General features: G+C 38.3%; 1 protein-coding gene across 3 annotated transcripts in view; it reads right to left on the bottom strand.

The window, feature by feature from the left end:
* Nucleotides 1-19698, bottom strand: part of LEMD3 (LEM domain containing 3) — an 80190-nt gene extending 60492 nt beyond the window's left edge. For 2 of the 3 annotated variants that reach the window (XM_035002213.1, XM_035002214.1), the window contains exon 1: nucleotides 17869-19698. In XM_035002213.1, the coding sequence (XP_034858104.1) occupies nucleotides 17869-19399 (1531 nt within the window). In that variant the 5' untranslated portion in view covers nucleotides 19400-19698. The remainder of the gene's footprint in view (nucleotides 1-17868) is intronic. The other variant, XM_035002212.1, reaches the window with a different exon arrangement.
* Nucleotides 19699-26249: the final 6551 nt, after the last annotated feature.

Raw genomic sequence — 26249 nt, forward strand, 5'->3', positions numbered from 1 at the left:
TTTCATGGGGGTGGGAGATAACAGACTGTAAATGGGATTTCTTGTCTTTATCCAAGCACCAATTTCACATTATAATTGTACCCCAAGTTTGGGATCTCTGTAACAAAAGCCATAAGAAAGACTTCTAACCATAGACTGTTCACCAAGTATTTATTGAGCATATTCTATAAACCATGTTATGAGAACACAGTGCTTAAAGACTTAGTGAAGATAAACGAGTAGCTATGATATATAACGTAAATCAAGTGCTTCAAGAATTCAGAAAGGGATAATTTCTGCCTAAAATATTTTTGAGCCTTAAAAACAAATTAAGAGTAACAAAATGGAATGAACTACTTGAAAATGCAACAATGACGAATCTCAAAAATATGCTGAGTGAAAAAAGCCTCACAAAAGAATACTCTATGAATCCACTTATATGAAGTTTTAGAACAACCAAAACTAATCTATGGTGAAAAAATCAGAACAATGATTAAGACTATTGATATGGCATGAGGAAATTTTTGGAGGTGAAGGCTATGGTCTGTATCTGTAGGGATTTAAGTTGCACAGCTGGATGCATTTGTCAAAACTCATCTGACGGTACATTAAAGATTGGTACATCTGACTGTATATAAATTTTACCAAAAAAAAACCAAACAAAGCACAACCCTCACTCTAGCTAACAATATGCATGACATAGGTAAAGATTAAGTATCTTAATGTTTTCAACTTACTCTGAAGTACATTTTTTAAAAAGACAGAATGATGGGGCGCCTGGGTGGCTCAGTTGGTTAAGCGACTGCCTTCGGCTCAGGTCATGATCCTGGAGTCCCGGGATCAAGTCCCGCATCGGGCTCCCTGCTCAGCGGGGAGTCTGCTTCTCCCTCTGACCCTCCTCCCTCTCACGCTGTCTCTCATTCTCTCTCTCTCAAATAAATAAAATCTTTAAAAAAAAAAAAAAAAGACAGAATGATGGATGGACAGATAAGATATATAATAGGATATAGGATAAGAAATATATAGAAGATATATAATAAAGCAAATACACAAAATGTTAACTGTAGAGTTTAGGTGTGGGTATATGAGTGCTCACAGCACAACTCTTTCAATTTCCAATTTCAAATTTTTCATTATAAAATGCTGGAGGAGAAAAGTATTAAAAAATGTTTGATGATGATGCAAAAATCCTAAAAGAGAATCAGTAAAAGATCACTTCAATACCTAGAATACCTTAGGTAAAATCCCTAATTTTAAATAATGTACAAGAAAAAAACATTTTCTCCCTTCCAATTCAACCTAAGTTCTTAACAAATCGAAAACCTGAAAAAGAAAACTTCCTCTTCCTTTGCAAAAAAACTAAAAAAGTTACTGTAATGCAAAGGGGTTTTTTTTGGTTTTGCTTTGTTTCAGAAAGACCTGGCTGATTTAGTCTTATTTTTCAAAATGCATATAATTTACATTTACAAATAAGATTTTAAATTATCTTTTGTACTAAAATGTCAGAAACTTGGCATACAGAAAAACAGCCATAGGAGCTGATGTCTAGTAAATGTTTCATAAATATTCAAAATTATTTTCTAATACGCTTCACTATTGAGTTGGAAGTAATTCATAGACCAGGAATTTTAAGACTGACTTTAAAATAAATTCATTACTAAATTTGAAAGCTAGATGACTAGCAAATCAAGAAAATATCAAAATACTTCACATTTAAGACACTTTAATGCTAGTTGTTCCTTCCCAAAATGAACTCTGATATCTTAATAGAGAATCCATAACTCGAGATCTGACAGAATTATCAATTACTGAATCTAATAATTAAAACCGAAGTTCCCATTCAAAAAACATGTTTAATCCAAGAGAAGACTTTTGCACTTCAAGAAAATTCCAAAACTTCCTCTAAGACAAAATATAAAGTTAATAATGAATCTCTCCCCACCCCAACACATACACGCCCCCAAGTCTTAATGGCTCAAAACTCCAGAAGTAACAATTAGGCTGCTGTCTCCATCTAATTTTGTCAGCTAAAAGACACTCCTGTAGTTTGCCAATGTTAAGAGGAAAGGTAGTATAACACATTCAAATAAACACAAAGCAATATATCTACTTAAATTACAGAAGCTTCATCCTATTGTACTGCGCAAGGTCCAAAAGTTTGAGTGATCTGCTTTTTCAGTACTTTCACAGATCTCTTCTTAAAAAACCCTTTTTGCACATATGCCAATTAAAGAATTACGCTACTGCATGGTGACAAGTGAATAGAAAAATAAAAGCAAGTCAACCCACAAAGGTTAGATACAAACCTATAAATAATACCAAGCACCTGTGCAACAGATAACTTGGCACCCAAACGAATTTATGCTAATGCAATACTGTAATTTATTAAACATGGTGACAGCTCACTGTATTAAGAGATTTTAAACATTAACTGTTACACACTAGAGACTGTCTCTGACACTTCCTCAAGGTTTACACTGCCAAGAATAAAGTGGAACTGTATTATAACAAGGTCTGTTCTGAAAGAATATTGCTAAATGAGAATCTGGAGTTCCAAAAGGGATCTGTGATACACTGTACAACCTATCCCCAGTGCAATCCAATAAAGCAAAATGCAAAAAAAAAAAAAAAAAAAAAGCAAAATGCATTTTCCATACAATTAAACACAAGAGGTCTTCTCTTCTACTTAGTAACACTCTCAATCACAATGTACTGTGTTTAACATTGTAAATGACTAGAGATAATTAATGTTGTGTCACACAAAGACAATATGCAGATAAAAAAACTGGAGAGAGAAAAGCTACAGTGCAATGATAAGGTGAATAGTACTAAAAAAATGTAAATGATAGTTCTCATTCCATTTTCCTAAGAGGGACAAGAAGTATACTTCTCTTAAAAGGAAAAAGGGCATTATATGTATAAACAAAGCAGAGAGACTGAAGTATGATCAAAACAAACATAAACTGAATTTGGAGCTTAAAAGGAAATTCCCACCATTGGCTTTATAACCAATGGCTTAAAAATTACATCTTGAAAAAAAAAAAAATTACATCTTGACTTACAGCTCTGGAAAAAAACCAGACATGAAAAGTCGCTTGGGAAATAGAGGTATTTAAATATGTCATCATTAAGTCAAAAACAAAACCATCGGATAAAACAAAATGTAAGCAGTTATGACATGTGGTAAACTAGGCTAAATATGACATTTTGTTGTTGTTGGTTATAATATACAGAACTTTAAGAAAAAACTCATGCTTCCATATGAACACAATGGACAGAAAATACAACATACCCTGGGATCATATCAGATTTTTCACCTAACATCTAACTTCTTGGATGAATAAAAAGTATCTCTTCACACTGAAAGGCAGTGGGGTAAAATAAAAAAAAAATTTAAAAAAATCACCAGAGCAAGGAATGTTAGCTCCAACATTTATGACTTGTGATCTTGGGCATTCTAGTAATCTAATGTAAAATGGGATGTTTTGTGACTATGCATAGAAATACTGAGGGAGTGGGAGGGAGATTAATAAATCTGAGTTTTTTCTCCTTTTCTCAATCCTAACATGAAATAAACAGTACTCAGTTTGTCACTACTCCACAAAATATCACAGTATGTCACTACTCCATTCCTCATTTATCTCTGCCCTGGAGCTAGTGGGAAGAAAGGACAGAGTTCTTGGAAAATCTGTGAGTTTGGATGAGACGAAATGGAAGACCCCAAGGCAAAGCTCCCTGCCAAAAATTTTTATAATGCCTGAACTTTTTACTAATTGCCAAAATTTTCATTTATCAGAGATAGAATCTAAGTTAATAAAGATCTTGTATTTAAAAGTACAATCACCTTAAGAAGATTAGACTTTTTACTTAATGTTAGCCAGTCAGTCACAGTCATTTGAACATTACAACTGATCCCAACATTTATTATGAATGTCTTAAAAACAAATTCTAAAATAACCAGTATATTTTCCTTACAACATGCTTTAAAAGCAATGGTTCTCCATTTTTTAAGTAAAAGGACCTCTTCGTTTTTATCAAGACCGTCAGATCCCCACAATACTATTCTTAGTATTCACTTACCAAGAAAACATGACAAAATGCTACCATGAATAATTTTTTGTATTCTAACCACAGCAATATTAATATACAGTTGCAAAGAATACACAATGGGGGGGGCAAATAATTTGTTAGGTCCTCACTTTGTAATAGGTACAGCACCCAAATGTTCTCAGCCCGTATAAGTTAAGAACTACTGACATAAAATCTAAATGAGAAATGTAGGCAACCCAACTACTATACATATAAATATGAAGGATGATTTAGAGAGGCAGAGCCAAGCTCTGATTCCATACTGACTCAATCCTCACTAAAAGATAATGATATTATCAAATTTTATCATAAAATCATATGATTTTTATTATCAGAATTCTACAATATTTTGAATTTAATCAGATAATTTCCCCTAACATTTGGCCAAAAGTAACTGAATTAAGGGAATAAAAGGAGTTGAAATTTGATAAAGGAGAGGATATGTAAAAGAGGAACGCAGTATAGTACAATGGTTAGAGGATGAGCTTTCAAAACATACCGCTAGGGTTCAAACAACAACCTAACTCAATTAACTCCCCTCTCTGACCTATAACCTTGGACAAAGTGATTAACCTAATCCTCCACTAGAGCCCTCGCTTGTAAAATGTCAAAAATGCTTAAGAAGACTAAATGTTTATACTTGCTGAGCAACCAATAAATGGACCTACTCTTTTATTATAGGGCATTATGCTTAGTGAAATAAGTCACAAAAAAGACAAACACTGTATGATCTCACGTATATGTGGAATCTAAAAAAACCAAACTCATAGGTATAAAGAACATACTGGTGGTTGCCAGAGACAGGGAAAGGGGTGGTGGGTGCCTGGGTGATTCAGCTGGTTAACCATCCGACCCTTGATTTCAGCTCAAGTCATGATCTCAGCTCAGGGTTTTGAGATGAGTGCTGGGTGTGGAGTCAGCCTGCTTAAGATTCTCTCTCCCATGATGTAATGTATGGTAACGAACAACATAAAAAAAAAAAAAGATTCTCTCTCCCCCTCTCCATCTAACCCTCCCCCCCCCACTCCCTCTCTTAAAAAAAAAAAAAAAAAGGTAAAGGTGGTCAAAAGGTACAAACTTCCAGTTATAAGAAGAGTAAGTCCTGGGGATGTAATGTACAGCATGGTGACTACAGTTAACTTCACTTTCATATTTGAAAGTTGCCAAGACAGTAGATCCAAAAACTTCTCATCACAAGAAAAATAACTACGTGTGGCAATGGGTGTTAACTAAATTTACTATTGTAATCATTTTGTGATATATACATCTATCAAATTATTACGTTGTACAATTAAAACTAATATATAATGTTACATGCCGATTATCTCTCAATTTAAAAAAAAGAAAAAGATTTGAAGTATTGAGCACTTGGATGTTTGGTCAAGATTAGAGCAAAACAGCAGGAAGCTTAGGTCAGTATAAGAACAAGAATTAAAAGATGAAAAAGTATGACAGATGTTGGAGAGGATGGAGAGAAAGGGGAACCCTCTTACACTGTTGGTGGGAATGCAAGCTGGTGCAGCCAGTCTGGAAAACAGTATGGAGGTTCCTCAAGAAGGTAAAAATACAGCTACTCTATGACCCAGCAATTGCACTACTAGGTATTTACCCCAAAGATACAAATGTAGTGATCTGAAGGGGCACATGCACCCCACTGTTTATAGCAGCAATGTCCACAATAGCCAAACTATGGAAAGAGCCCAGCCCAGATGTCCATCAACAGATGAATGGATAAAAAAAATGTGGTGTATATATATGTGTATATATATATACATACACACACACACACACACACACACAATGGAATACTACTCAGCCTTCAAAAAAAAATGAAACCTTGCCCTTTGCAACAACATGGAAGGAACTAAAAGGTATTATACTAAGTGAAGTAAGTCAATCAGAGAAAGACAATTACATGATTTCACTCATATGTGGAATTTAAGAAACAAAACAGAGGATCATAGGGGAAGAGAGGGAAAAATAAAACAAGACAAAATCAGAGACGGAGACAAACCATAGGAGACTCTTAATCATAAGAAACAAACTAAAGGTTGCCGGAGAGGAAGGGAGGGGGGAGGGGAGGGGGGGTTACTGCGTCATAGACATTAAGGAGGGTACGTGATGTCATGAGCAATGGGCATAAGACTGATTAATCACTGAACTCTACCTCTGAAACTAATAATACACTACATGTTAACTGAATTTAAATTTTTCTTAAAAAATGAAAAAGTATAAGAAAACATAAAAAGTCAAAAATAAATTTGCTTCCTCATCCAACTCCCACAGAAGACGAGCCAGTGCACTGAGGACCCAAAAGTTAAACCAATGCTTTATCAGTGCTAAAATAGGATACAATTTTAAATAGGCTTCTATGGGCTAGCCTGGGAGCTTAAGCTTAAAAAACAGTGTAAACATTTCCAAATTCAAACAACCATCTTACACATGATCTGGAAGACAACCCATTCAAAAATTAAGGACTGCCCATTTTTCCCTTTGGAAGCAAACAGCCTGACTTTGTGAGTAAATATTCTCTAGTAATCTGAATGTAATTCAAATAATTTATTCAAATTCATTAAGGACATATTAAGTATAAATCTACCCTGAAATAGCACCTTGTAAAAGAACTGAGATAATTTTTACAATTCAAAGAGCATGATGAGTAAGAGCATCCCAAAATCTTTCTCAAAAGGCAGAATACTGAAACCCTTAAAATTTTTCTTACGCCAACAAAAGCTTTATTAGTCATTCTGTTTTCTTTTTCTAAACAGGAGCTAACTTTCCCCTTATCGCCTGGGCTGGTCATGTGACAGAATCAAAAGGCCATCCCTCTCTCCTACATGTCTAGTTTGAAGAGTTGTACAAAGCAGTTTACAATAGGAAACGGTGAGAAGAAATTAAAGGAATACTCCCAATAAGAAATGAGTGAGAATTTAGGGGACATCACTTCTACTTTAAGCTAAGAAGTCCTTTATACCACTTTATATCTTTATACCATCAAGCATGGCCATTTATCCAGGGCAGGTAGGTAAGAGATTTAGTTCTGCCACTGCTCAGCTATTTCTAATTCACTGTAGTGACTTACGATTTAATTACTCCATTATTTGTATTATATTTCTATTAGACAGCTCTGGTCTAAACAAATCACATCTTTGATACAGTTTCAAATGGGAAATGGGATGAAAATTTCATTATGTGCTTCATATCAATTATCTAGGAGACTGAGATCCTAATGCACTTTAAATTCCTTATAATTTAAGTAGCATGATTTTAATATCCTGCTTATAAAATTCATTTTATTATTTTATGCTCCCCAATCTCTCGATTACCTCAGTCTAAGCCTATTCACAGGGATGCACCTTATCTTCCCACTTCTGTAATAACAGTGCTCGTGGTAGCTTACAAACTTGCTGAAGAACAACATGTGAAAAGCCATCCTTCTCTACCAGCTGCACACGTTGTCTGTTCTTCAGATAATGTTAACAGAAGCTTACTCTGAAGACCCATTGACATTCCCAAGAAATGTTTTTCTGTCTCAAATTCACTACTATATTTTGCATTAAGGCAACATATCCCATCTCTGACTCTCCTATCAGCGAATCAACCTTCTAGTGGTCAACAAGAGTAAAATCTAATTTTAAATTGGGCTTCATTACCTATTAAATTAACATAACTGCAAAAATAAGAACATTCCTTTTCAGCACCCAGAAATAAAGCACTAATGAGGTAATATAAAAAGATGACTCCTTTTATCGGCTCGGACAGCTTGAAAGTAAGGCTGAAAGATACTGATGAGGATTATAAATTTAACGGACTCTTCTATTACTTACTAACATCACTGACAAGATGTCATACACAGTGCTGACCATGTGTTTTTTAAGTAGACTACTGTAGCTGGGAAATTCTAACTTAATGTATTAAAAAATATAGTTATATATCACTTCAAATTTCTCCAAAGCATTTCCATAGACATTATCACATTAGTTTCCTACAAAAGTTACTGGCTAGAAGTTGATTTTATTATTCCCTCATTTGACAGATGCAAAAGCCAAGGACCAGAGGTTGTAAGTGACTTAACTGCCCAAATAAAGTTAGTAGGTGAGAAAAGATGCATAAAAAAAAAAAATCTGCTGCCTAGTGGTTAGATTGTGGACCCTGAAATCAGATCATGGGTTCAAATGGCTAGTTCCAAAACTTAGTAGCTATGGGATACTGGACAAGTCACTTGTAACCATATTCCATCTACATTTCAGTTTTCTCAGATAATAATAGTAGTTCCCCTCATAAAAACTAAGATAATTGCCCATACATAGAAAATTCTCAATAAATCCTTTTATCATTTAAGGCTTTAGAATTTGAAAGAAGGAACATTTGGAGATGACATGTTTTAAAAACAGGACTTTTTTGTCATAAGAATACTTCTAGAACATCTTGAACTATAAGCATAAACACTTCATATTGATAACATTTTCATTTTTGGCAAATTCATTCTTCATGTCTCCTTTTTTACTTTTTAAAATATTTCTAAAAATCTGCAAGAAATGAAACTTTTTTTGTATAGAGTATACACTGTGGTAAACTTTATCATAGGGCATATTCAAATTTGCAGAAATTAATTTTTCAAGTTATGTTTCCTAAGTCACAATAAACAAATCTTAAACAGTATTGCATGGTAACCAAATCTCAATTCTGGGGGATAGCTAGTGCATAAATTTTTAGGAGAAAGAAGAGAATGCCACCACAATGTAGGAGAAAGGGAGGCAGTGTATGTATCTGGGGGAAGAGCTTCACTCCTATAGTTCCAGAAAGTATATACTCATCTTCTGATATTATGTGGCACATAGTAGGTGCTCAATAAGTAATTTGTAAGTGGGTGAACTGGATGAATGAATAGGAGAAACTTAATTTTGCTTCAAGTGAACTAAATCAAACAAGAAAGCATCTGTGACACCATGGGAGGTACCCTTATAAACCTACAAAGTCATTAATCAGGCTGACCAAGAGTCTAAGCCAGAGCCCAGGGACTAGAAGAAACAGTTATTCTAAGATTTTCCCCCCTCTCCTAATTAATTTCAATGACCCTCTGTGTATGGAGATTTAAAAAAGTATATCTAGGTGAATTCCTATAGAGCTTCCTTTATTAAGTATAAAGTACTTTCAGGAATTTGCCACAATCAGCAAATTCCTTTTGTACACATATACATATAAAAGGTTATTTCTAATTGCAAAACAATATTAATGTTCTGCTATGTGTTAAAATGTTCAATGCTCCTAAACCACTTTTTCCTATTCATGTCACATTCAAGGCGGGAAGCAATTGTTGGTGCGTATTTATCACTCAATTAGTTCAGGACAGCTGAACTAAACTCTTGCATAGCTTTGCACCCAAGCCTTGTTTCTAAATGTTAGCTTGCAGTCTGATATCATTGTAAGCAAAAAGCTGTGGCCATTGAGCAATAAATCTGCTACCCAGACAAAAACGTAGTATAATTTTAAATCTATACCTCTAGAACTAAAGAAAAAATTAAGACACCATAAAAGTAAATATATTATGGCTTCCACATGATCTGTTATCCTATTTTCAGACATTATTACCTCCATTAGTATAAATTTTTATAATCCTTTTAAAAAGTTAATTTCCTTAGAAATAAATTTTCAAAGGAATGATGTCAAACAGGTAAAATTTAACTATATAAAACAAATATTAAAACCTAAACACTTTCTTCCTGGTCAACTCGTTTAAAAATTATTTTGACACTGTTAATAAAGATTATTAAGTAAATCAAGATTTTCTTTTAAAACTATCACTTGTGAGATTCAGGTTAAAGCACACATTATTAAAACAGCAAAGCAAGGTTACCGCTCAAATATACTGCTACTGGTTCACTTTAAAATCTTTTAAAAATAAATTCTGAGTATGGAAGTCAAAATCTAAAGTTATCAAACAATAATTGTCATTAACAATTTCCACAATTAGTATGAGGTTATGTTCCCAAATTAAATGGTAGCTATTTTTAGTGTAAAATAAATGTAAGATTAAAATAAAGATGTATCATTATGATATAATTTTCATAAAGAAGTTACTACTACTACTTGTTTTCCATATATTTAGGAGATTCCCAATACTTAAAGGTATACTTCATTTTTAAACTACTTATAAACTAGATTAAATCTCTTTGTGCTGATGTTATAAATTTCTTTGCAGTAAGGTTCCTTTTATTTATGTAAAATATTTTTCAGACAGGTAAAGTTAATATAAAATAATTAATGAGCAAGAAGTTAGTTTTAAAACTTTACAACTCTACTGAGAATCATGAAAACATTTGATTTTTTTAACCTTTTTTTTTTTTTTAAAGATTTATTTATTTATTTGAGAGACACAGAGAGTACAAGCAGGGGGAAAGGCAGAGGCAGAGGGAGAAAGAGACTCCCCGCTGAGCTGGGAGCACGACATGGGGCTGGATCCCAGGACCTGGAGATCATGACCTGAGCCGAAGGCAGATCCTTAACCATCTGAGCCACTCAGGCACCCGAAAATATCTGATTTTTAAAAAGTATCCCTGAAATTACAGAATGGATCATTTCCACTGAAAGAAATAAAAAGCATAGAAAAAACACATATGAAGTTTTTTTTTTAAAGGAGCAAAAAACTGGAGCACAATTATACTATACTTAAAGGTCTTTACATCTTGAAAATTGAACAATGGAAAAACATAAGTTTTATAATAATGTAAAATCAGAGGACCACTTTACCCACCAGTTTTGAGACTGCAAATCTTTTAAAAATTAGAAATAGTATCATGCTTTACAGTTTTACATATTATAGTTTGCATTATATTCCAGCAGATTGATCCACTCATATATATCAATGAATTAATGAGTTAATCTAAAATCTTAAGTAAGGGGCGCCTGGGTGGCTCAGTCGTTAAGCGTCTGCCTTCAGCTCAGGTCATGATCCCAGGGTCCTCGGATCGAGCCCCGCCATCGGGCTCCCTGCTCAGTGGGAAACCTGCTTCTCCCTCTCCCACTCCTCCCGCTTGTGTTCCCTCTCTCGCTTTCTCTGTCAAATAAATAAAATCTTTAAAAAAATAAATAAATAAAATAAAACTTCAAGTAAGGATAAACAGTTCCACATGATTCCTAATTGTTGCCTGAGTACAAATTTATACCTCCTTGTCCTAAAGTTGTTAGATTTCATAGACTATTCCGACAATTCTAGGATTTCATGCATTAATCTGCTTCGCCCATCCATATCTTTCATAATTTTCTGGGTAACAATAATGGTAGAGAACATAAACACAGTCCTTACGTACTTACTTACACATGTTAAAAGGCAACCAAGCAGAGTGCTTAAGACACACTATCTGAATCCAAACACTGCCTCTGTGCTTACTAGCCACATGACCCTGGGCAAGTTCAACTTTCTTCATCTACAAAATGGAACAAATACCTACCTCATGAAGGTTAAATAACAAAACTGTCCAGCTCAATGCCTGGCACATAATGCTACACAGGGTTAACTGCTGTTACTAGTATTATCATGTGTCATGTACTGAGCCAAGTACTTTACATGCATCATTCCATTTAATTCTCACTTAATTCTATTTTACAGATGAGGATACTGAGGTTCACAGTGGTTCAGCAACTTGACTTTAATAGAAAAGCAAGGGCCAATATTCAAACCCAGATCTGCCTCCTTAATCCAAGCCCTGGTATCTATGCCAATTTTCTCAAACTAGGCTCCCTGGATATACTCATGGGGAATTCACATGTTTTCACTCTGATGATTTTTATTTTAAATTATTCTAGAGATAATTTTCAAATGAAAGACATTTCCAAAGAGTAGATTTTATTTAAATCATCAAACTGGGATATACAAACTTCTGGTGTTCCCAGGAATATTCTTCGAGGCCTAGAATTTTTTTTTCCCTTACAAAATAGTCAACTTTGAAAAACTTTAAATGTAACATTCAGCCTTCATTCTTCAAGAATGAGGGAAACAACTATTTTTCAAAATCCTTATGCCTATTTCATTATACACACCAAGTTTGGGAACAAGTGGCTAGTCTAATTACTTGGAAAAGAATTTTTTTTTTAAAAAAGCAACTATAGGGATGCCTGGGTGATTCAGTCGGTTAAGCATCTGCCTTCGGCTCAGGTCAGATCCCAGGGTCCTGGAATCAAGCCCTGCATCAGGCTCCCTGATCAGTGGGAAGTCTGCCTCTCCCCCAGTTCATGCTCTCTAATAAATAAAATCTTTACCAAAAAAAAAAAAAAAAAGATCAACTTGATCATGCTAGTCTTCTGCTTAAAAACCTCCATGGATTCCTACTGCTCAACTTACAGAATCAAGTCCAAATTTGGAAACAGAGCTTCTGATCATTTGAGGCTGATCACGCTCACAGTGAATTCTCCCCTTTTACAAAGGGGAGGATTTTATCATCTAATATCTGATACACTTTTTTTTTTTTTAAAGATTTTATTTATTTATTTGAGAGAGAGCATGAGAGGGAAGAGGGTCAGAGGAAGAAGCAGACTCCCCGCCGAGCAGGGAGCCCGATGTGGGACTCGATCCAGGGACTCCGGGATCATGACCTGAGCCGAAGGCAGTCGCTTAACCAACTGAGCCACCCAGGCGCCCTATCTGATACACTTCTTAATCATTTTTGTGACTATTAATAATGGAGTGGAGGCTTCCTCAAGAATGAGATTTCTTTTGCATCCTTCGCAATACTGAGTATTGTTAGATACTGAGTAGGTAACCAACTACTGAGTTGATGATGAGTTGATTCAGTGCACGTAAAGTGGGTATCTGATATGTGATCATTTTCAATAAATATTTACTAAGGAACGAACTTGTGCCAAGGACACTGATGTGACTTGGGTCTACTGAGCAATTCCCCTATGCCAGGCAACAACACTAAAAACTTTACATACATTACCTCACGTAATGCTTATAGCCACCCTGAGGCAGGTATTACCATCTGCATTTTTAATATGAGGGAACTGAGTTATCTTCTAGTAAAGTCACAGAGCAAGTATAAGAGAGAAATGAGAGTCAAACTCAGAGATGAGTGTAAAGCCTGTGCCCTTTACCAGCGTATTCACTTCCTCCTACAGAAATATTTCCTCAAGGAACTGTAATCAAACTGGCACAATGGACGTACACAATTATAATACTCTATAATAAATGCTGTGAAGGATGTATAAGATCTTATTTGAGTATACCCAAATTCCAGGGTAAAGAGGATGGGAGTCAGGGAAAATATCCAGAGGTGACACTTTTAAGAATGAATAGCAGTTCAAAGAGGAAGAAACCACCTTTCCAAAGAAGGGAATAATGTGCAAAGGCATAAAGGCACAAAATTTCATGACATATTCAGTGAACACCAAGCAGTATCCAGAAAGCTCCAGTTACCCAGAAAGTAAAATGTGGTAAGAGAAACTGGTAGGAAATGAAGCTAGAAAAGCAGGCATAGTCAGATCATGAACAGTTTTGCCAAAGAATTTAGATTTTATCCAATGAGTAAGAGAAAGCCATTGAGTAATTTTAAGCAAGAGAGTGAATTATTGCATTTGTGTTTTAGAAATATTGCTCTGGCACTGAAAATGGATTGAAGAGCTACAGCCTAGAAGCAGGGACACCTGACAGAAGACTAAGCAGATCAGGCAAAAGACTAACTTAGAGCAACAGTGATGGAGAAAAAAAGATTCAAAAGACAACTGGAGGTAGAACTACAAGACTTAGTAACCAACTGGATTGAGGTTTGAGGTTTGGTAGGAGGAATGAAGGAGAAGAAGGAATCTAGATAAATTCAAAGTTCCTAGCTTGAGTCCTGGGTAGATGGAAGTGCTATTGACTAAAGCAGGGAACAGAGCAGGGGAAACAAGGTGAAAGGAAAGCCAATGAGTACAGAGGATGGGTACTTCTGGAACATCCAAAAGAAACTGTCCAATAAACAAATAGGTAAGTCTAGAACTCAGAAGAGAACATTTAAGGCAAAAAGAGGTATTAGCCAGAAACTATACAAAAGGATAGAACCAAAGACAAGAGTCCCAGAGACCACCAATATTTAAAACATAGACAGACAGGAATAAATGAAAACTGGGAGAGAGTAGTGATACAGAAGTCTGGAAAGGAGAGAGTTGCACAAAGAAGGGAGTTATCACTGTATTGAATGGATCAAAGAGGCAAAGATAAGAACTTTAATGCCTCTCTTGGATTTGGCAATTGAGTAACTTGTGACTTGAAGCAGAAGTTACAGAGGGATGGATGGTAAAGAAAGCTAAACTAGACAGGGGTTGAGTGAATGGCAGCTACAGCAAGAGATAACAATCTTGGCTGAGAGGACAGGAACAGCTGGAGGAGAACAGAGGGTTGAAGAACATTTTCAGGGTGGCAGAGATTTTAACATTTTTATAGGATGTTCTCATCCTTTCTAGGGACCAGTGGAGAGTGAGATTTTTAAATTATGCCTTGTACTTAAACTTAGTATATAGAAAATAACTCGTCATACAAGGTTAAATGAAAAAACAAGTTGCAGGATATGTATATGTATGACATCACTTTAAAATAAAATTCTGACTCCTTTCTGTGACCCTCAAGGCCTGTAGGTCCTTTATGACCTGGCCCCTGCCTACTTCTGACTCCTTCATATGCCATTCTGCCTCATTCACTATACCCCAGCCACAATGGCCACTCTATTCTGATGCTTCAACTTGCCAAGCCGGTTCTTGCCCCAAGAGTTTTGCACTCGCTGTTATTTCTGCCTGGAATGCTTTTCTCCCTGTCAATGGCTAGTTCCTTCAAGACGTTCAGGTTTCAGTTCAAACATCACCTCCTTAGAGAGGCCTGCTCACCTGTAATATTCCGTATCCCTCTACCCCCGGCAAAGTTACTATCATTAACTTGTATCAGCAACTACCATTCTCTCAAATTCTTATTTGTTTACTTGTACATCTCCCCTCCCCCCACCCCCAGAAAGCTTAAAATGATGCTTGGCACAGAGTAGTCACTCTATTGTTGAATGAAAATGTACACAAAAACACACATATAGGTGGCGCCTGGGTGGCTCAGTCGTTAAGCGTCTGCCTTCAGCTCAGGTCATGATCCCAGGGTCCTGGGATCGAGCCCCACATCGGGCTCCCTCCTTCTCGGGAGGCCTGCATCTCCCTCTGCCTGCTGCTCCCCCTGCTTGTGCTCTCTCTCTCTGTGTCAAATAAATAAAATCTTTAAAAATAAATAATTAAAAAATAAATTTAAAAAAACACACATATATATGAACGTATGTATTTAGATGAAAAGCATTAAGAAAGTTTTGAGAGGTATTATCTGAACTTATTTATACCAGGGGTGAGTGGGAGATGAGGAGAGGTATACAATACCTATTCATTTTTTGCTTCATAGATCTCTATCCACATTTTCTACAAAAATCATGTCTTTTAAAATTGGAAAACAATTTTTATATAATGACTACATGAGCCTAATATAGTCAATCTATTCTGCATCTCCATTTTCTTTTGTTGGGTTGTCATGACCTAATCTCACTGCAGGCTGATCCTTAAGTTGTTTTGGTAGGACAGTTCAAAGTTAGAATCTTGGGATCATCTACTCCAACCCCCTAGTTTTACAGATGAGGAAGCAGAGACTTATAGTAATATAATAAAAGTAATTTAATTAATAAAACTAGGGTATTGATAAATTTTCAAAGACCAAATGATTAAGAACTATTTAAAAGGCTAATCTACATAATTTAAATGACAACTAATAAAAGCTTACTAAAGCTTACTCTCATATATAACCTACAATCTTCTGGTGAAATTATTACTCGAAGTAAAACTATTTCCTTAAGCACATTATTTGACCAATGAACCCTATGGTTAAGCTCTGGTTAACCATTATACTATGACAAAGGATTCAGAATACATAAATATAGGGAGGAAAATTATTCACCGTTAGATGTGCAGACTAACTGAATTAGCAGGCACTTCTTTCCACCAGGGTATACAGTAAGTCAAATATGTAATATAGTTAAGGATTCATTATACTTTGATTCAAATTTCTGTATCAATGTCTACAGTGTATTTTTAATGGAATAAAAATTAAACGCTGTGGGGCGCCTGGGTGGCTCAGTTGGTTAAGCGACTGCCTTCGGCTCAGGTCATGATCCTGGAGTCCCGGAATCGAGTCCCGCATCGGGCTCCCTGCTCGGCAGGGAGTCTGCTTCTCCCTCTGACCCTCCCCCCTCTCATGCTCTCTCTCTCTCATTCTCTCTCAAATAAATAAATAAATAAAAATCTTTAAAAAAAAAAAAATTAAACGCTGAATAAGAAATGCACTACTAAATATTTACAGAAATGACTTAACTATTTCTCTTTACATACATACCGTAGTTTACCAGGAATACAACAAATTTTATCTAAACTTCTGAATAATGCCACTTTGTGTAAAGTTATTTAATAAACTACCTCATTGATCCTTACAACATCCCCATAGAGAGCAGAAATTATTACTCCTATTTAATACAGAAGAATGAGGCTCAGAGGTTAAGGAAAGGGAAGCTCAAACTCTTGCTTACTCCCCCTTGCTCAAGGTATCCTAACCACTCTAACCTACAGGAACGCTCTTGCTCAACTCAAAGCCTTTCTTCTTATCATCTCTGCCCAGAATGCTCTCCTGTCTCCCTACAATGCTGTCTCCTCCTGCTTCAGGTCTCCCCTCAAATAGTAGCTACTCTCACCATCTCTCAAGTAGCCTATACCAACTATTCCATCCTTATTTCCTTCACAGAACACAAAATTACCTGTACTTATCCTCTTGTGTTGAAGGACAGAAATACTCTGATTTATCCTACAGCATAGAAGATGATGCTGGGCTTACTGAATGAACGAACACACCACACCTGCCCACAGCACTTTAGAGTAAGTAAATGGCAGGGCCTAAAAACCAATACCAGATAAATGGTAAACTCCTGCCCTGCCCTACCACTACTTTTTCACTGGTGTGAGGGAAGACACTTTGGCCTGGGCAATCAGTTCTTTTTTAAAGATTTTATTTATTCATTTGAGAAAGAGAGAGAGAGAGAGAGAGAGAGAGCACACGCAGGGGGAGAGGGAGAGGGAGAAGCAGACTCCCTGCTAAGCTAGGAGCCGGACGCCGGGCTCCATCCCAGGATCCCGAGATCAGGACCCTGAGGCGAAGGCAGATGCCTAACCATCTGAGCCACCCAGGCGCCCCCTGGGCAATTAATTTTGAGCTGTGTCTTCCTATCTTCTATATTCGCTCACGTTAAAGGAAATATAGAAACTATAGAAAATATAGAACTACAGAACTTAATATTCCAAAATATTTAACTGGAATTTCAAGAGCTCTTACATTGCCTCTTAGAATCACAACTGAATTTGAAAAAACATCTATGATGTTCCATAACAACCAAAATACTTCAAAACTGTTAATTAACTGGCATCTGCACACATAGTTAATTTAAGGCTAAAAAGTAAATTTAAGTCACACACATAAATGCATTTTACTAACAGGCTTGTAACATTTTGTTCTTTTAGAAGATGCTCTGAATTCCCCAATAGATCACACACAGAAATTTTAAAACCAGGCATGGGGCTATCGTTCTGATAATGGCAATAATGTTCTTTCTTAAAGAAAGATGACACAAATGCACCCGATCTGCTGCCGTGTCACTACGTTCTTGCAAACAGAGGTCACCTCGTGTAAAATGCCCAGTGCGGTTACAAGAGACCCCTAGCAACATCCCCTTTGTTACCTTACCCAGAGGGTTTAATACTTACTGCTGAGCCCTCCATCCTCGGATACTCCTGTCCCTCTCATTCCTAGGTAAGTCAGTCCCAATATTAGGAAAAACAAGCAGGCAGCAGTTAAGAGAAACATCGACAAGTAGTGGGCACTGAAACCCCCTGTAGGGGACACCTCCTCCCGTTTAAATTGCTGGAGAAGTTCCTCCTCGGGTTCGGCAAGCTTCGGTTTGTTGTATGTGTTTTTCAGGTAGGTATGATTGGAGCCCGTATGATTGGAGTGATTGATCCTGAGTGAACTAGAGGCAGCCACCGAGGCACCGGGAGGGAGGCTGTTGGAAAAAATCCTGGGGGAGTCCACACCGAAGGCCCCACCGCCGATATGATTATTGGTTTTAAGAAGGGAGCCTGTGGACGAATCCAAGGTTGAGTCCATGTCAGTCAGTGGCGGGGGCAGGAGAGGGGCCAGTTTCTTAGCGTTGACACGGTACCTAGGAATGGGGCTGGAGTCCAGGGGATCACACCCTCCTCCCTGCTCCGCCGCCGCCGACTCTTCGAGGTTTCGGCTCCTGTCTAGACTCCCCGCAGCCGCCGCCCTGTCATTCATCGGGATTCCTCCCCCTCCCTGAACTGAGGTCTCCGGCCGGCCGCCGGCAGATTTAGCAGTCAGCGAAGAGAGAGGCTTACTATGGCTCCGTCTGGGCCGATGCCGGGAAAGGGAGTCGTCCTTTAATACCTGTCTGCTGGAGGCCACGTCGCCGTCCTCCTCTTCCTCCGAGTCCGAATAGTTCTCCCGGCAGCTGTAGGAGAGAAGCCGGCTGCCATTCACGGTCCGGCTCGCCCACAGCGGCTCCTCGGCCTCTGGGTCCCTGTCCTCTCCGTCGTCCCCCTCCTCCTCCTCGCCCTCCGCGGCTCCATCTCTCGCCGACGGGGTCTGCAGCTCGGGAGCCGCCGGCCGCCGGGCCCCCCACCACGAGTGGGGCTTCCTTCGCTCGGCCGAGGTGCTGTTAGTCACCTCGCTGGCGGCCAGGGGCGCCGACAGCGGCTTGAGCCCGCGGTACTGGAGCGAAGCCCGGTCTTTCCTGCCGCCGCCGCCGCCGCCGCCGCCGGCCTGGTCCCGGGGACTGGCCTCCACGTCCGACTCGTCCGAGCTGAAGCCCAGCAGCACTTTGCTGCCAGCCGTGGGGGCGGCCGAGGCGCCCCCGGGCCCTCCCAAGGGGCTCTCCGGGCCCGAGGCCGAGATTCGGCCCAGGCCCCCAGGAGTCCGCAAGTAGGAGAGGTCGCCCGAGACCGGCCGGACCCCCAGCCCCGTGGCGGCCGCCGCCGGTCCCGCCGCCGCAACGGCGGCGGCTGCCGTGTTATTGTTATTACTGTTCCGCGTCTTGTTGCCGCGGCCCCCAGACCGGTGCTGCTGCTGCTCTTCCTCTCGAAGCTTCTTCAGCTTCTTGAGGTAGACCGGGCGGGTGCTCTCCGTCACTGGGCCAGGAGACAGGCCGTAACGGCGGAGCTGAGCGAAAAGCTCCTCATCCGAGAGCTGCTGAGGCGCCGAAGCCGCTGCCGCCGCCATTTTCTCTCCAGGGTGTTTTACAAGCTCCGCGCTACCGGAAGTGACGCGCCGCCCTAGACCCTGAACTAGACCGGGCTGCGTCGCCCTCCCAGCGCCACGGGCGCCTTGGCCAATGGGAGGCGCGGGAGGAGCTCACCTGAGCGGGAAAAGGCCACCTGAGCGGCGCGCGGCTCAGCAGGCGGAGAGTTTTTCCCATCCGAGTAGTAACCAGTGGCGCTCTTCTCCCTCCTTTCGGTCGCCTTCTCCCGCTGTTCTCTGCTCTGCCCTTCCAAGTGCCTTTCCCGGGAGCTGCCTCTTCCTAAACCATACCTTGACCTCTTCCCAGGTTCCTGCCACCGCACAGTAATAATTGAAAGGAAATACGCCTTGAAATTCAAGGCATTAGTTTTCTTCCCATCCAGTTCCTGCTGCCGCGGGGAACCTAGAAAGATTAAAAGAAATCCTCACGGCCAGACTAGATTGGCAATTTCCCTGTCTGACTCCTGGTTTCTTTCCACTTTGTCTTCCCGCTTGACTTACAAAAAAAAAAAGAAAAAAGTGAGTTTCTCTCGCTGCTCTTTTTGAGAAGCCTCTGCTCTATTACAAAGAAAAGATAGAGTAAACCAGTACCAATACAATTTTCTTCCAGAGTAATGGCTATTCATTCTTTAGTGGTTGTAAGGTATCATTTTTTCCCTTTTAAAATCTGGTAACCTCCTTAGATGGTCATTTTTGTAATTGAAAGCACTTATCATTTACTTCACTCTGTGACTGAAAAAAAAGACAATACTCCATCTCATTTCCTTCTTGGTACTTTTCCAACCTGTAGTTATTGTTAATGAATATTTTTATGTATTTGTTTTTTATATTATTTATTTAATTATTTCTTGTCTTATTCCTTTGAACTGTAAGCTCCGCGAGCAGAGGAACCTTGCTTCTATTATTAGCAACTTTATTCCTATGGTGCTTTGTAGTAGAAGTTCGAAAAATATTTGTTGAACTAATTAATGCATTGCAAAGCTAGGATAGTATGAGATGGATATTTTGACATGGGAATAGTGGCAAATGAGGAGAAGAAACCTGAACACAAAATCAAAAACCAGAAACATTAAGATCTGGGTACACCACCTAATTTACCGAGTAGGTAATGAACCCAGAGAGGTGAAGTTTGTCCAATTTGACAATGATCACTTCCCTTTTCCTCAAAAGCTGGCAGAGCTTGAGTACGTAAACCCTAGTAGCTAACCGGTAGCACCTAGCACAATATCTAGCACTCTATAGTAATTTTTCATCGAATAAGTTATTTTACCTTATTGCATTATACACATCTGAACAGAAAGATATGTTAGTCAAAAGCACAGATACTAGCTTTTCAGCATTTCGAATCCAACAGCAGAATAACACTCAGTGACCTGAATTTTTGACCTCTCTTAGCAAAAGCTTGCTATCTCCTCAAAAAAAAACTTTTATATGGAGGGGCACTTCCTTGTCCTTCGTAAGGAGACTTTAAAATATGCAAATGTAAATAATCGTTAAGCACTTATAAGAGTGTTAGCCACAATAAATTTTATCCACTATGATGATAATGACCCAGAATTTATTACCATCATTGTCTGGGTGAGAAGTCAAATGATTACAAATGTACCGGACCTGTGTCTCAGTATAGCAGAGCAGTTAAGCTGTGAGCTTTGGAGGTAAACAAAACTGGATATGGACCCAGCCCTGTCTCTTACTTTTATACTTAGTTCAACATTTGTTCTACCCTCTACTGCCTCTTCAGGTAGCAACCATAGGAGCCTGTTGGTTTGGCCTCTGATTTTCATAAACCTTTAAATATCTTCCTATAAGGATTGTCAGAATATTTGTATCTCTGACTGTGACTTTGGGCAAGTTGTTTAATTTTTCTGAGCCTTAGTATCTGTATAAACAAAAGGATGATAGACATTCCTCAGAAGGCTGTTTTAAGGATTCAGTGAGCATATGTCTGCATAATGCTTATTAGCACCACACCTAAGCATACAATGTGCACTCAATAAATGTTAGCCAATAATATAAAGCCAAGCATTGTCTGTGTTTGGCAGTGTGGCTCCTGAGAACACCATGTAACTAATTAAAGAAAATGCCACTGCACAGACAAACAGAAATGGTGAAACTTTGCCCAAGGCATTTAATAATCACATTTAATAGTTAGTGAAGATGAAGGGCTTTGGCAACCATAGTCTGGTCATTTCAGCCCCTGGAGGCAGCAAGGCTTGGAATGAACCAGCAACCAAACATCTCAAGTCTAAGTTTGGTGACTTAGGGCAAATCTTAGGCTCTCAGAACCTCAATTTATTCTTTTCTAAAATGCTGATAGTATTGTCTGCTCTCCTTGGCACACAATTAACATTCAGTAAGTATTGGTTGAGAATGATGAATGAATACTGTATGTGAAGTATGTTGTTTACACATTAGCTATTATGGCCAGATATTCATAGCAGTGAAAACCACATCTCCTATCAACGTCACATATACATGGCTTCATGTAGTCTACAAGAAATCTTTCCTCCCTGGAGATACTGAGGACATGATTTTTTGCATGAAACTATTTGGGGTAATGATTACCCTCTGTTTCGGTGTTTGAGCAGATGCATACTTTGTCAGGGCAACCTTTACTACCTCAGCACTGTCACTACTCACTTCCAACATTCTCCTCATCTACCAGGGTATCTTACTTCTCCTTCCAGGCTGGCTAACCCTGAAAGCACAAAACTCTAAATTGGCAAACTGCACCCACATACTTTACAGGGAATGCAATGTCACACTAACTCTTGCTCTATAACTTCCAAAAATTTGACTAAGGGAAATATTTATGATGGACTGCAGAATGATAGGCAGGTCCCTTTTTTCTTCTTCTAGATGTTCTTAGTTTTATCTCTGCCTTATGCCATCTTAATTTTATCTCTGCCATTCATCAGAGACCAGTGTAGCGAGAGCTGGATTACTAACACTTACACTCCCCCTGGTTTCCAGTAAAATACCTTTTACCATGTTGCCTTTCATAGTGGTGACATCAGCTTACCTTAAAGACCCTCTGAAGAATATGAAACCTGACACAATATTCAAATAAAGATATTGCTGAGGGTTTGTTTCCTTAAAGAATGTCCTTTGCGGTCTTAGTATTAGAAAGAGTTACACTGGGCGCCTGGGTGGCTCAGTCATTAAGTGTCTGCCTTTGGCTCAGGTCATGATCCCAGGGTCCTGGGATCAAGTCCCACATCGGGCTCCCTGCTCGGCAGGAAGCCTGCTTCTCCCTCTCCCACTCCCCCTGTTTGTGTTCCTGCTCTCGCTATCTCTCTCTCTCTCTCTGTCAAATAAATAAATAAAATCTTAAAAAAAAAAAGAGTTACACTTTTTCTCATTTATTTTTACTCTGGCAACTCATTTATTTTTGCTTTGGCTTTGTTTTGTTTTTTTATTGAGGTAAAATTCACATAAAATTAACCATTTAAAAGTATATAATTAGGGGTACCTGACTGGCTCAGTCTGTAGAGCATACAACTCTTAATCTTGGAGTTGTAAATTCTAGCCCCATGTTGGGTGTAGAGATTACTTAAAAATAAAATCTTTAAAAAAATAAATAGGGGCACCTAGGTGGCTCAGTTGGTTAAGAATCTGCCTTTGGCTCAGGTCTGAAATCAAGCCCCTCATCAGGCTCCCTGCTCAGTGGGGAGTCTGCTTTTCCCTCTCCCTCTGCACCTCCTCCCTGCTCATGCTCTCTCTCTCTCTCTCAAATAAATAATCTAAAAAAACTTTTTAAAAAATAACTAAAAAATAAAAGTACATAATTAGTGGCACTTAGTACATTTACAATGTTGTGCAAATGTCTAAAACTTTTTCATCAATCCCAAAGAAAACCTTATACCCATCAAGCAGGCATTTCCTATTTCTCCCTCTCTCCAGGCCTGCCAACCACTAACCTACTTTCTGTCGCTATGGATTTAACTACTCTGGACATTTCATATAAATGGAATCATACAACATACACCTTTTGTGTCTGATCTCTTGCACTTAGCATAATGTTTTCAAGGTTCATCCAGGATGTACCATGGATCGATACCTCATTTCTTTTTATGGCTGAATAATGTTTCATTGCATGGATATACCACATGTTGTTTATCTATTCATCCATTGATAGACATTTTGGTTGTTTCCACCTTGTGATTATTGTGAACAATTCTGCTATGAACATTGGTATACAAGTATCTGTTTGAATACTGGTTTTCAATTATTTTGGGTACATACCTAGGAAGTTCAGGTCAGATGGTAATTCAATGTTTAATTTTTTGAGGAGCCACAAAACTACTAATTTGTGTTTCACCTCATGAATAAACACTATTGTTTTGGTGACTAGCCATGTTTTTCTCCTTGGGACAACAGCAAGGAAGTGCAGATTCAAGTCTGTGGCCCACTCATAGCAATTGTTTAGGGCTCCATTGCCTCTATTTTATAAATTAATTCCATTGCTGACTGCATCTACATTTCCTAACTTTATATTTATGTGCCTCATTTTTTAAATGATTTTATTTTATCTTCCTAATATGATATGCATTGTTAGCTGCCTTTTAATTATTTGGGGAATACCATACAATTCCTCTGACAATCCAAGGAGTAGGTTTTACTGGTTTTCATCTTTGACAGATAAAGAAACTAAGGTTAGAAAAGTTACTTGATTCCAGTCTCAAAAGAGTCAGATGGAAAATTGAAACCCATAACTTTGGAATCCAAATTTCATGTTCTTTCCGCTACAGCAAACCACCTCTTGAAGACCTTTCTTAAATTATACAGTAATATATGTCAAAATAAACTTTGTTGCCTCTTTTCTTACCCACTCTAAAGAGGAAGGAGTCTGTAATGGGGTGAGGAAAAGGACAAAAGCTTTTATAATTAACCTATTTCTTAGCTTTGTTGCCACATGCAGAAATTGGAAAGAAAACTCAAAGAAAAAACTGATTATATCACTTAGCTTTTTAGCAGATCAAAGAAGTAACACAATATTATAGTGATGTTATCACTTAACTTCTCTTAAAGTGCCCCAAGGATGTGTTCACAAGTTTTGATCTACAAAGTTCCTGATGTTTATTTTTCTTTTTAATTGCTCAACTTTTATTCAACACTAACACTGCTTCTAAGGAAGACGCCAGAATAAACAGGCTGAAAATACAACATGGTATTGAGAAATGTTGGACAAAGTCCTTATCCTATGTTACTGTGAGAATTAGCCAAGAAAATTTTGTAGCAAGAGCGTCTATTTTATTTTTCTGTATGTAACTCAAACAGGTGGGGAATGGGCATATGATTTGAGTCAACAACATATGCGTGATTGATAATTATATTCCACCCTATGCAAGAAGATGAATTTCTGATCTTATCCTAGAAGTCATGGAGAGCATTTCACATTAACACATGATGGAGAAGTGTCTCACAGTTAGGAGATTTGAGTTTTATTCCCAGTTCTGCAATTCATCAATTGTAGTAATATTTTACATTTTTATATTGCCTCATAGTCCGCAAAAATTTTTCATTATCCCACTTGACCTTTATACCAATCCTAATAGGCAAGCATTATTATCTTTGTTCTGTGGATGAGAAAACTAAGGCTCAAGAAAGTCTGGTCATTTGTCCTTTCTGAAAGCTAATAAGAACTGGAATCCAAAATCACTCCTAAGTTGTCTGGCCCTAAGTTCACTGTTCCTTCTAGCCCACCATGGTGCCTCACAATAGTGGATTCTACTGCCAAGAATGAGTCATTTAACCTTTTTTCTTCTAGTGTCTTCATCTCTAAAATGAGGAAATAAGAATCCTTGATCATTAAGATCTCTTCCAAACCCAAAATTTTCTAAAAGCATTTTCCTGTAGTATATATTATTATACTTTTTATTATATATACTTGTCTTATTTCTCTCTCTATGTTCTTGGAGATAAGGATCTGTGTCTGATTGAAATGTACACCCCTCCCAACTCCTAGCTTATTGTTGAATGTGTTGAATGAATAGTCAAGTAATGCCACATGTCACAAGATAGCATTAGGAAGATTTCAAGGTGACACACAAAGAAGTCCATTAGATATAGGAATATTTGGAAACAGGAGAGAAATAGGATTATTTGGGGAAAAAATAGGAGAAAAACAGCATGAAGTTTAAAGAATACACCTACAAAGAGGCTCATGGCAAAGGCTGTTCTAGAGATTTGGTTTCCTTAAGCAGCAAAAGACGTTTTAATACCAATTTTTTTCCTGTCCCACATCATAGGAGCAATGGATCTGAACCCAGAGAAACAAGAGGTCTGAACACATCCAGTTTAAGATTACCCATTCTTTTCAAAACAACTCTTTCCTTCAGTGTTGTTTTATTTGTTATAAGATAACTTTGTATGAAACAGGAATAGAGAATCACCAGGTTTAGCTCACTTATCCTTTGGTGTTTCTTATCTATTCTTTCCAGAAGCTTAAGCATGGCCAGTGGGGAGAGCAGGGGGGAGAGTGCTACTGTGGTGTTTGTTGATGGGATAGAAAGCTTCCTCTTCCATCACTCATGGCTTAAGACTCGCTTTTGACCTCTGCTGCTTGCCTCCAAGTGAGAACGTTTTCTGTCCATCCACACTAAGCGGAACATTTCTGAGTGGCGTGTGTTCTTTCTTTGTTCTTCTGGCCTCTGAAGCATAGGTCCCCAACGATCAGCAATGTCATTGGGTTCCCTCCCTGCTACAAAGCCTGAAATTTCTCTCCAGCCGAAGCTGGGGCCATCTTAGCCTCACCTCATTAGTTCCCCTTTTCTCAGTGATCACTGTCTTTCATTGCCTGAAGTCCAATGGCTTGGGACTGTTTCTATTT

The sequence above is a fragment of the Mirounga leonina genome, unplaced genomic scaffold (genome assembly GCF_011800145.1).
Source record: "Mirounga leonina isolate KUSES-001 unplaced genomic scaffold, KU_Mleo_1.0 Mir_126, whole genome shotgun sequence".
Taxonomy (NCBI): Eukaryota; Metazoa; Chordata; class Mammalia; order Carnivora; family Phocidae; genus Mirounga; species Mirounga leonina.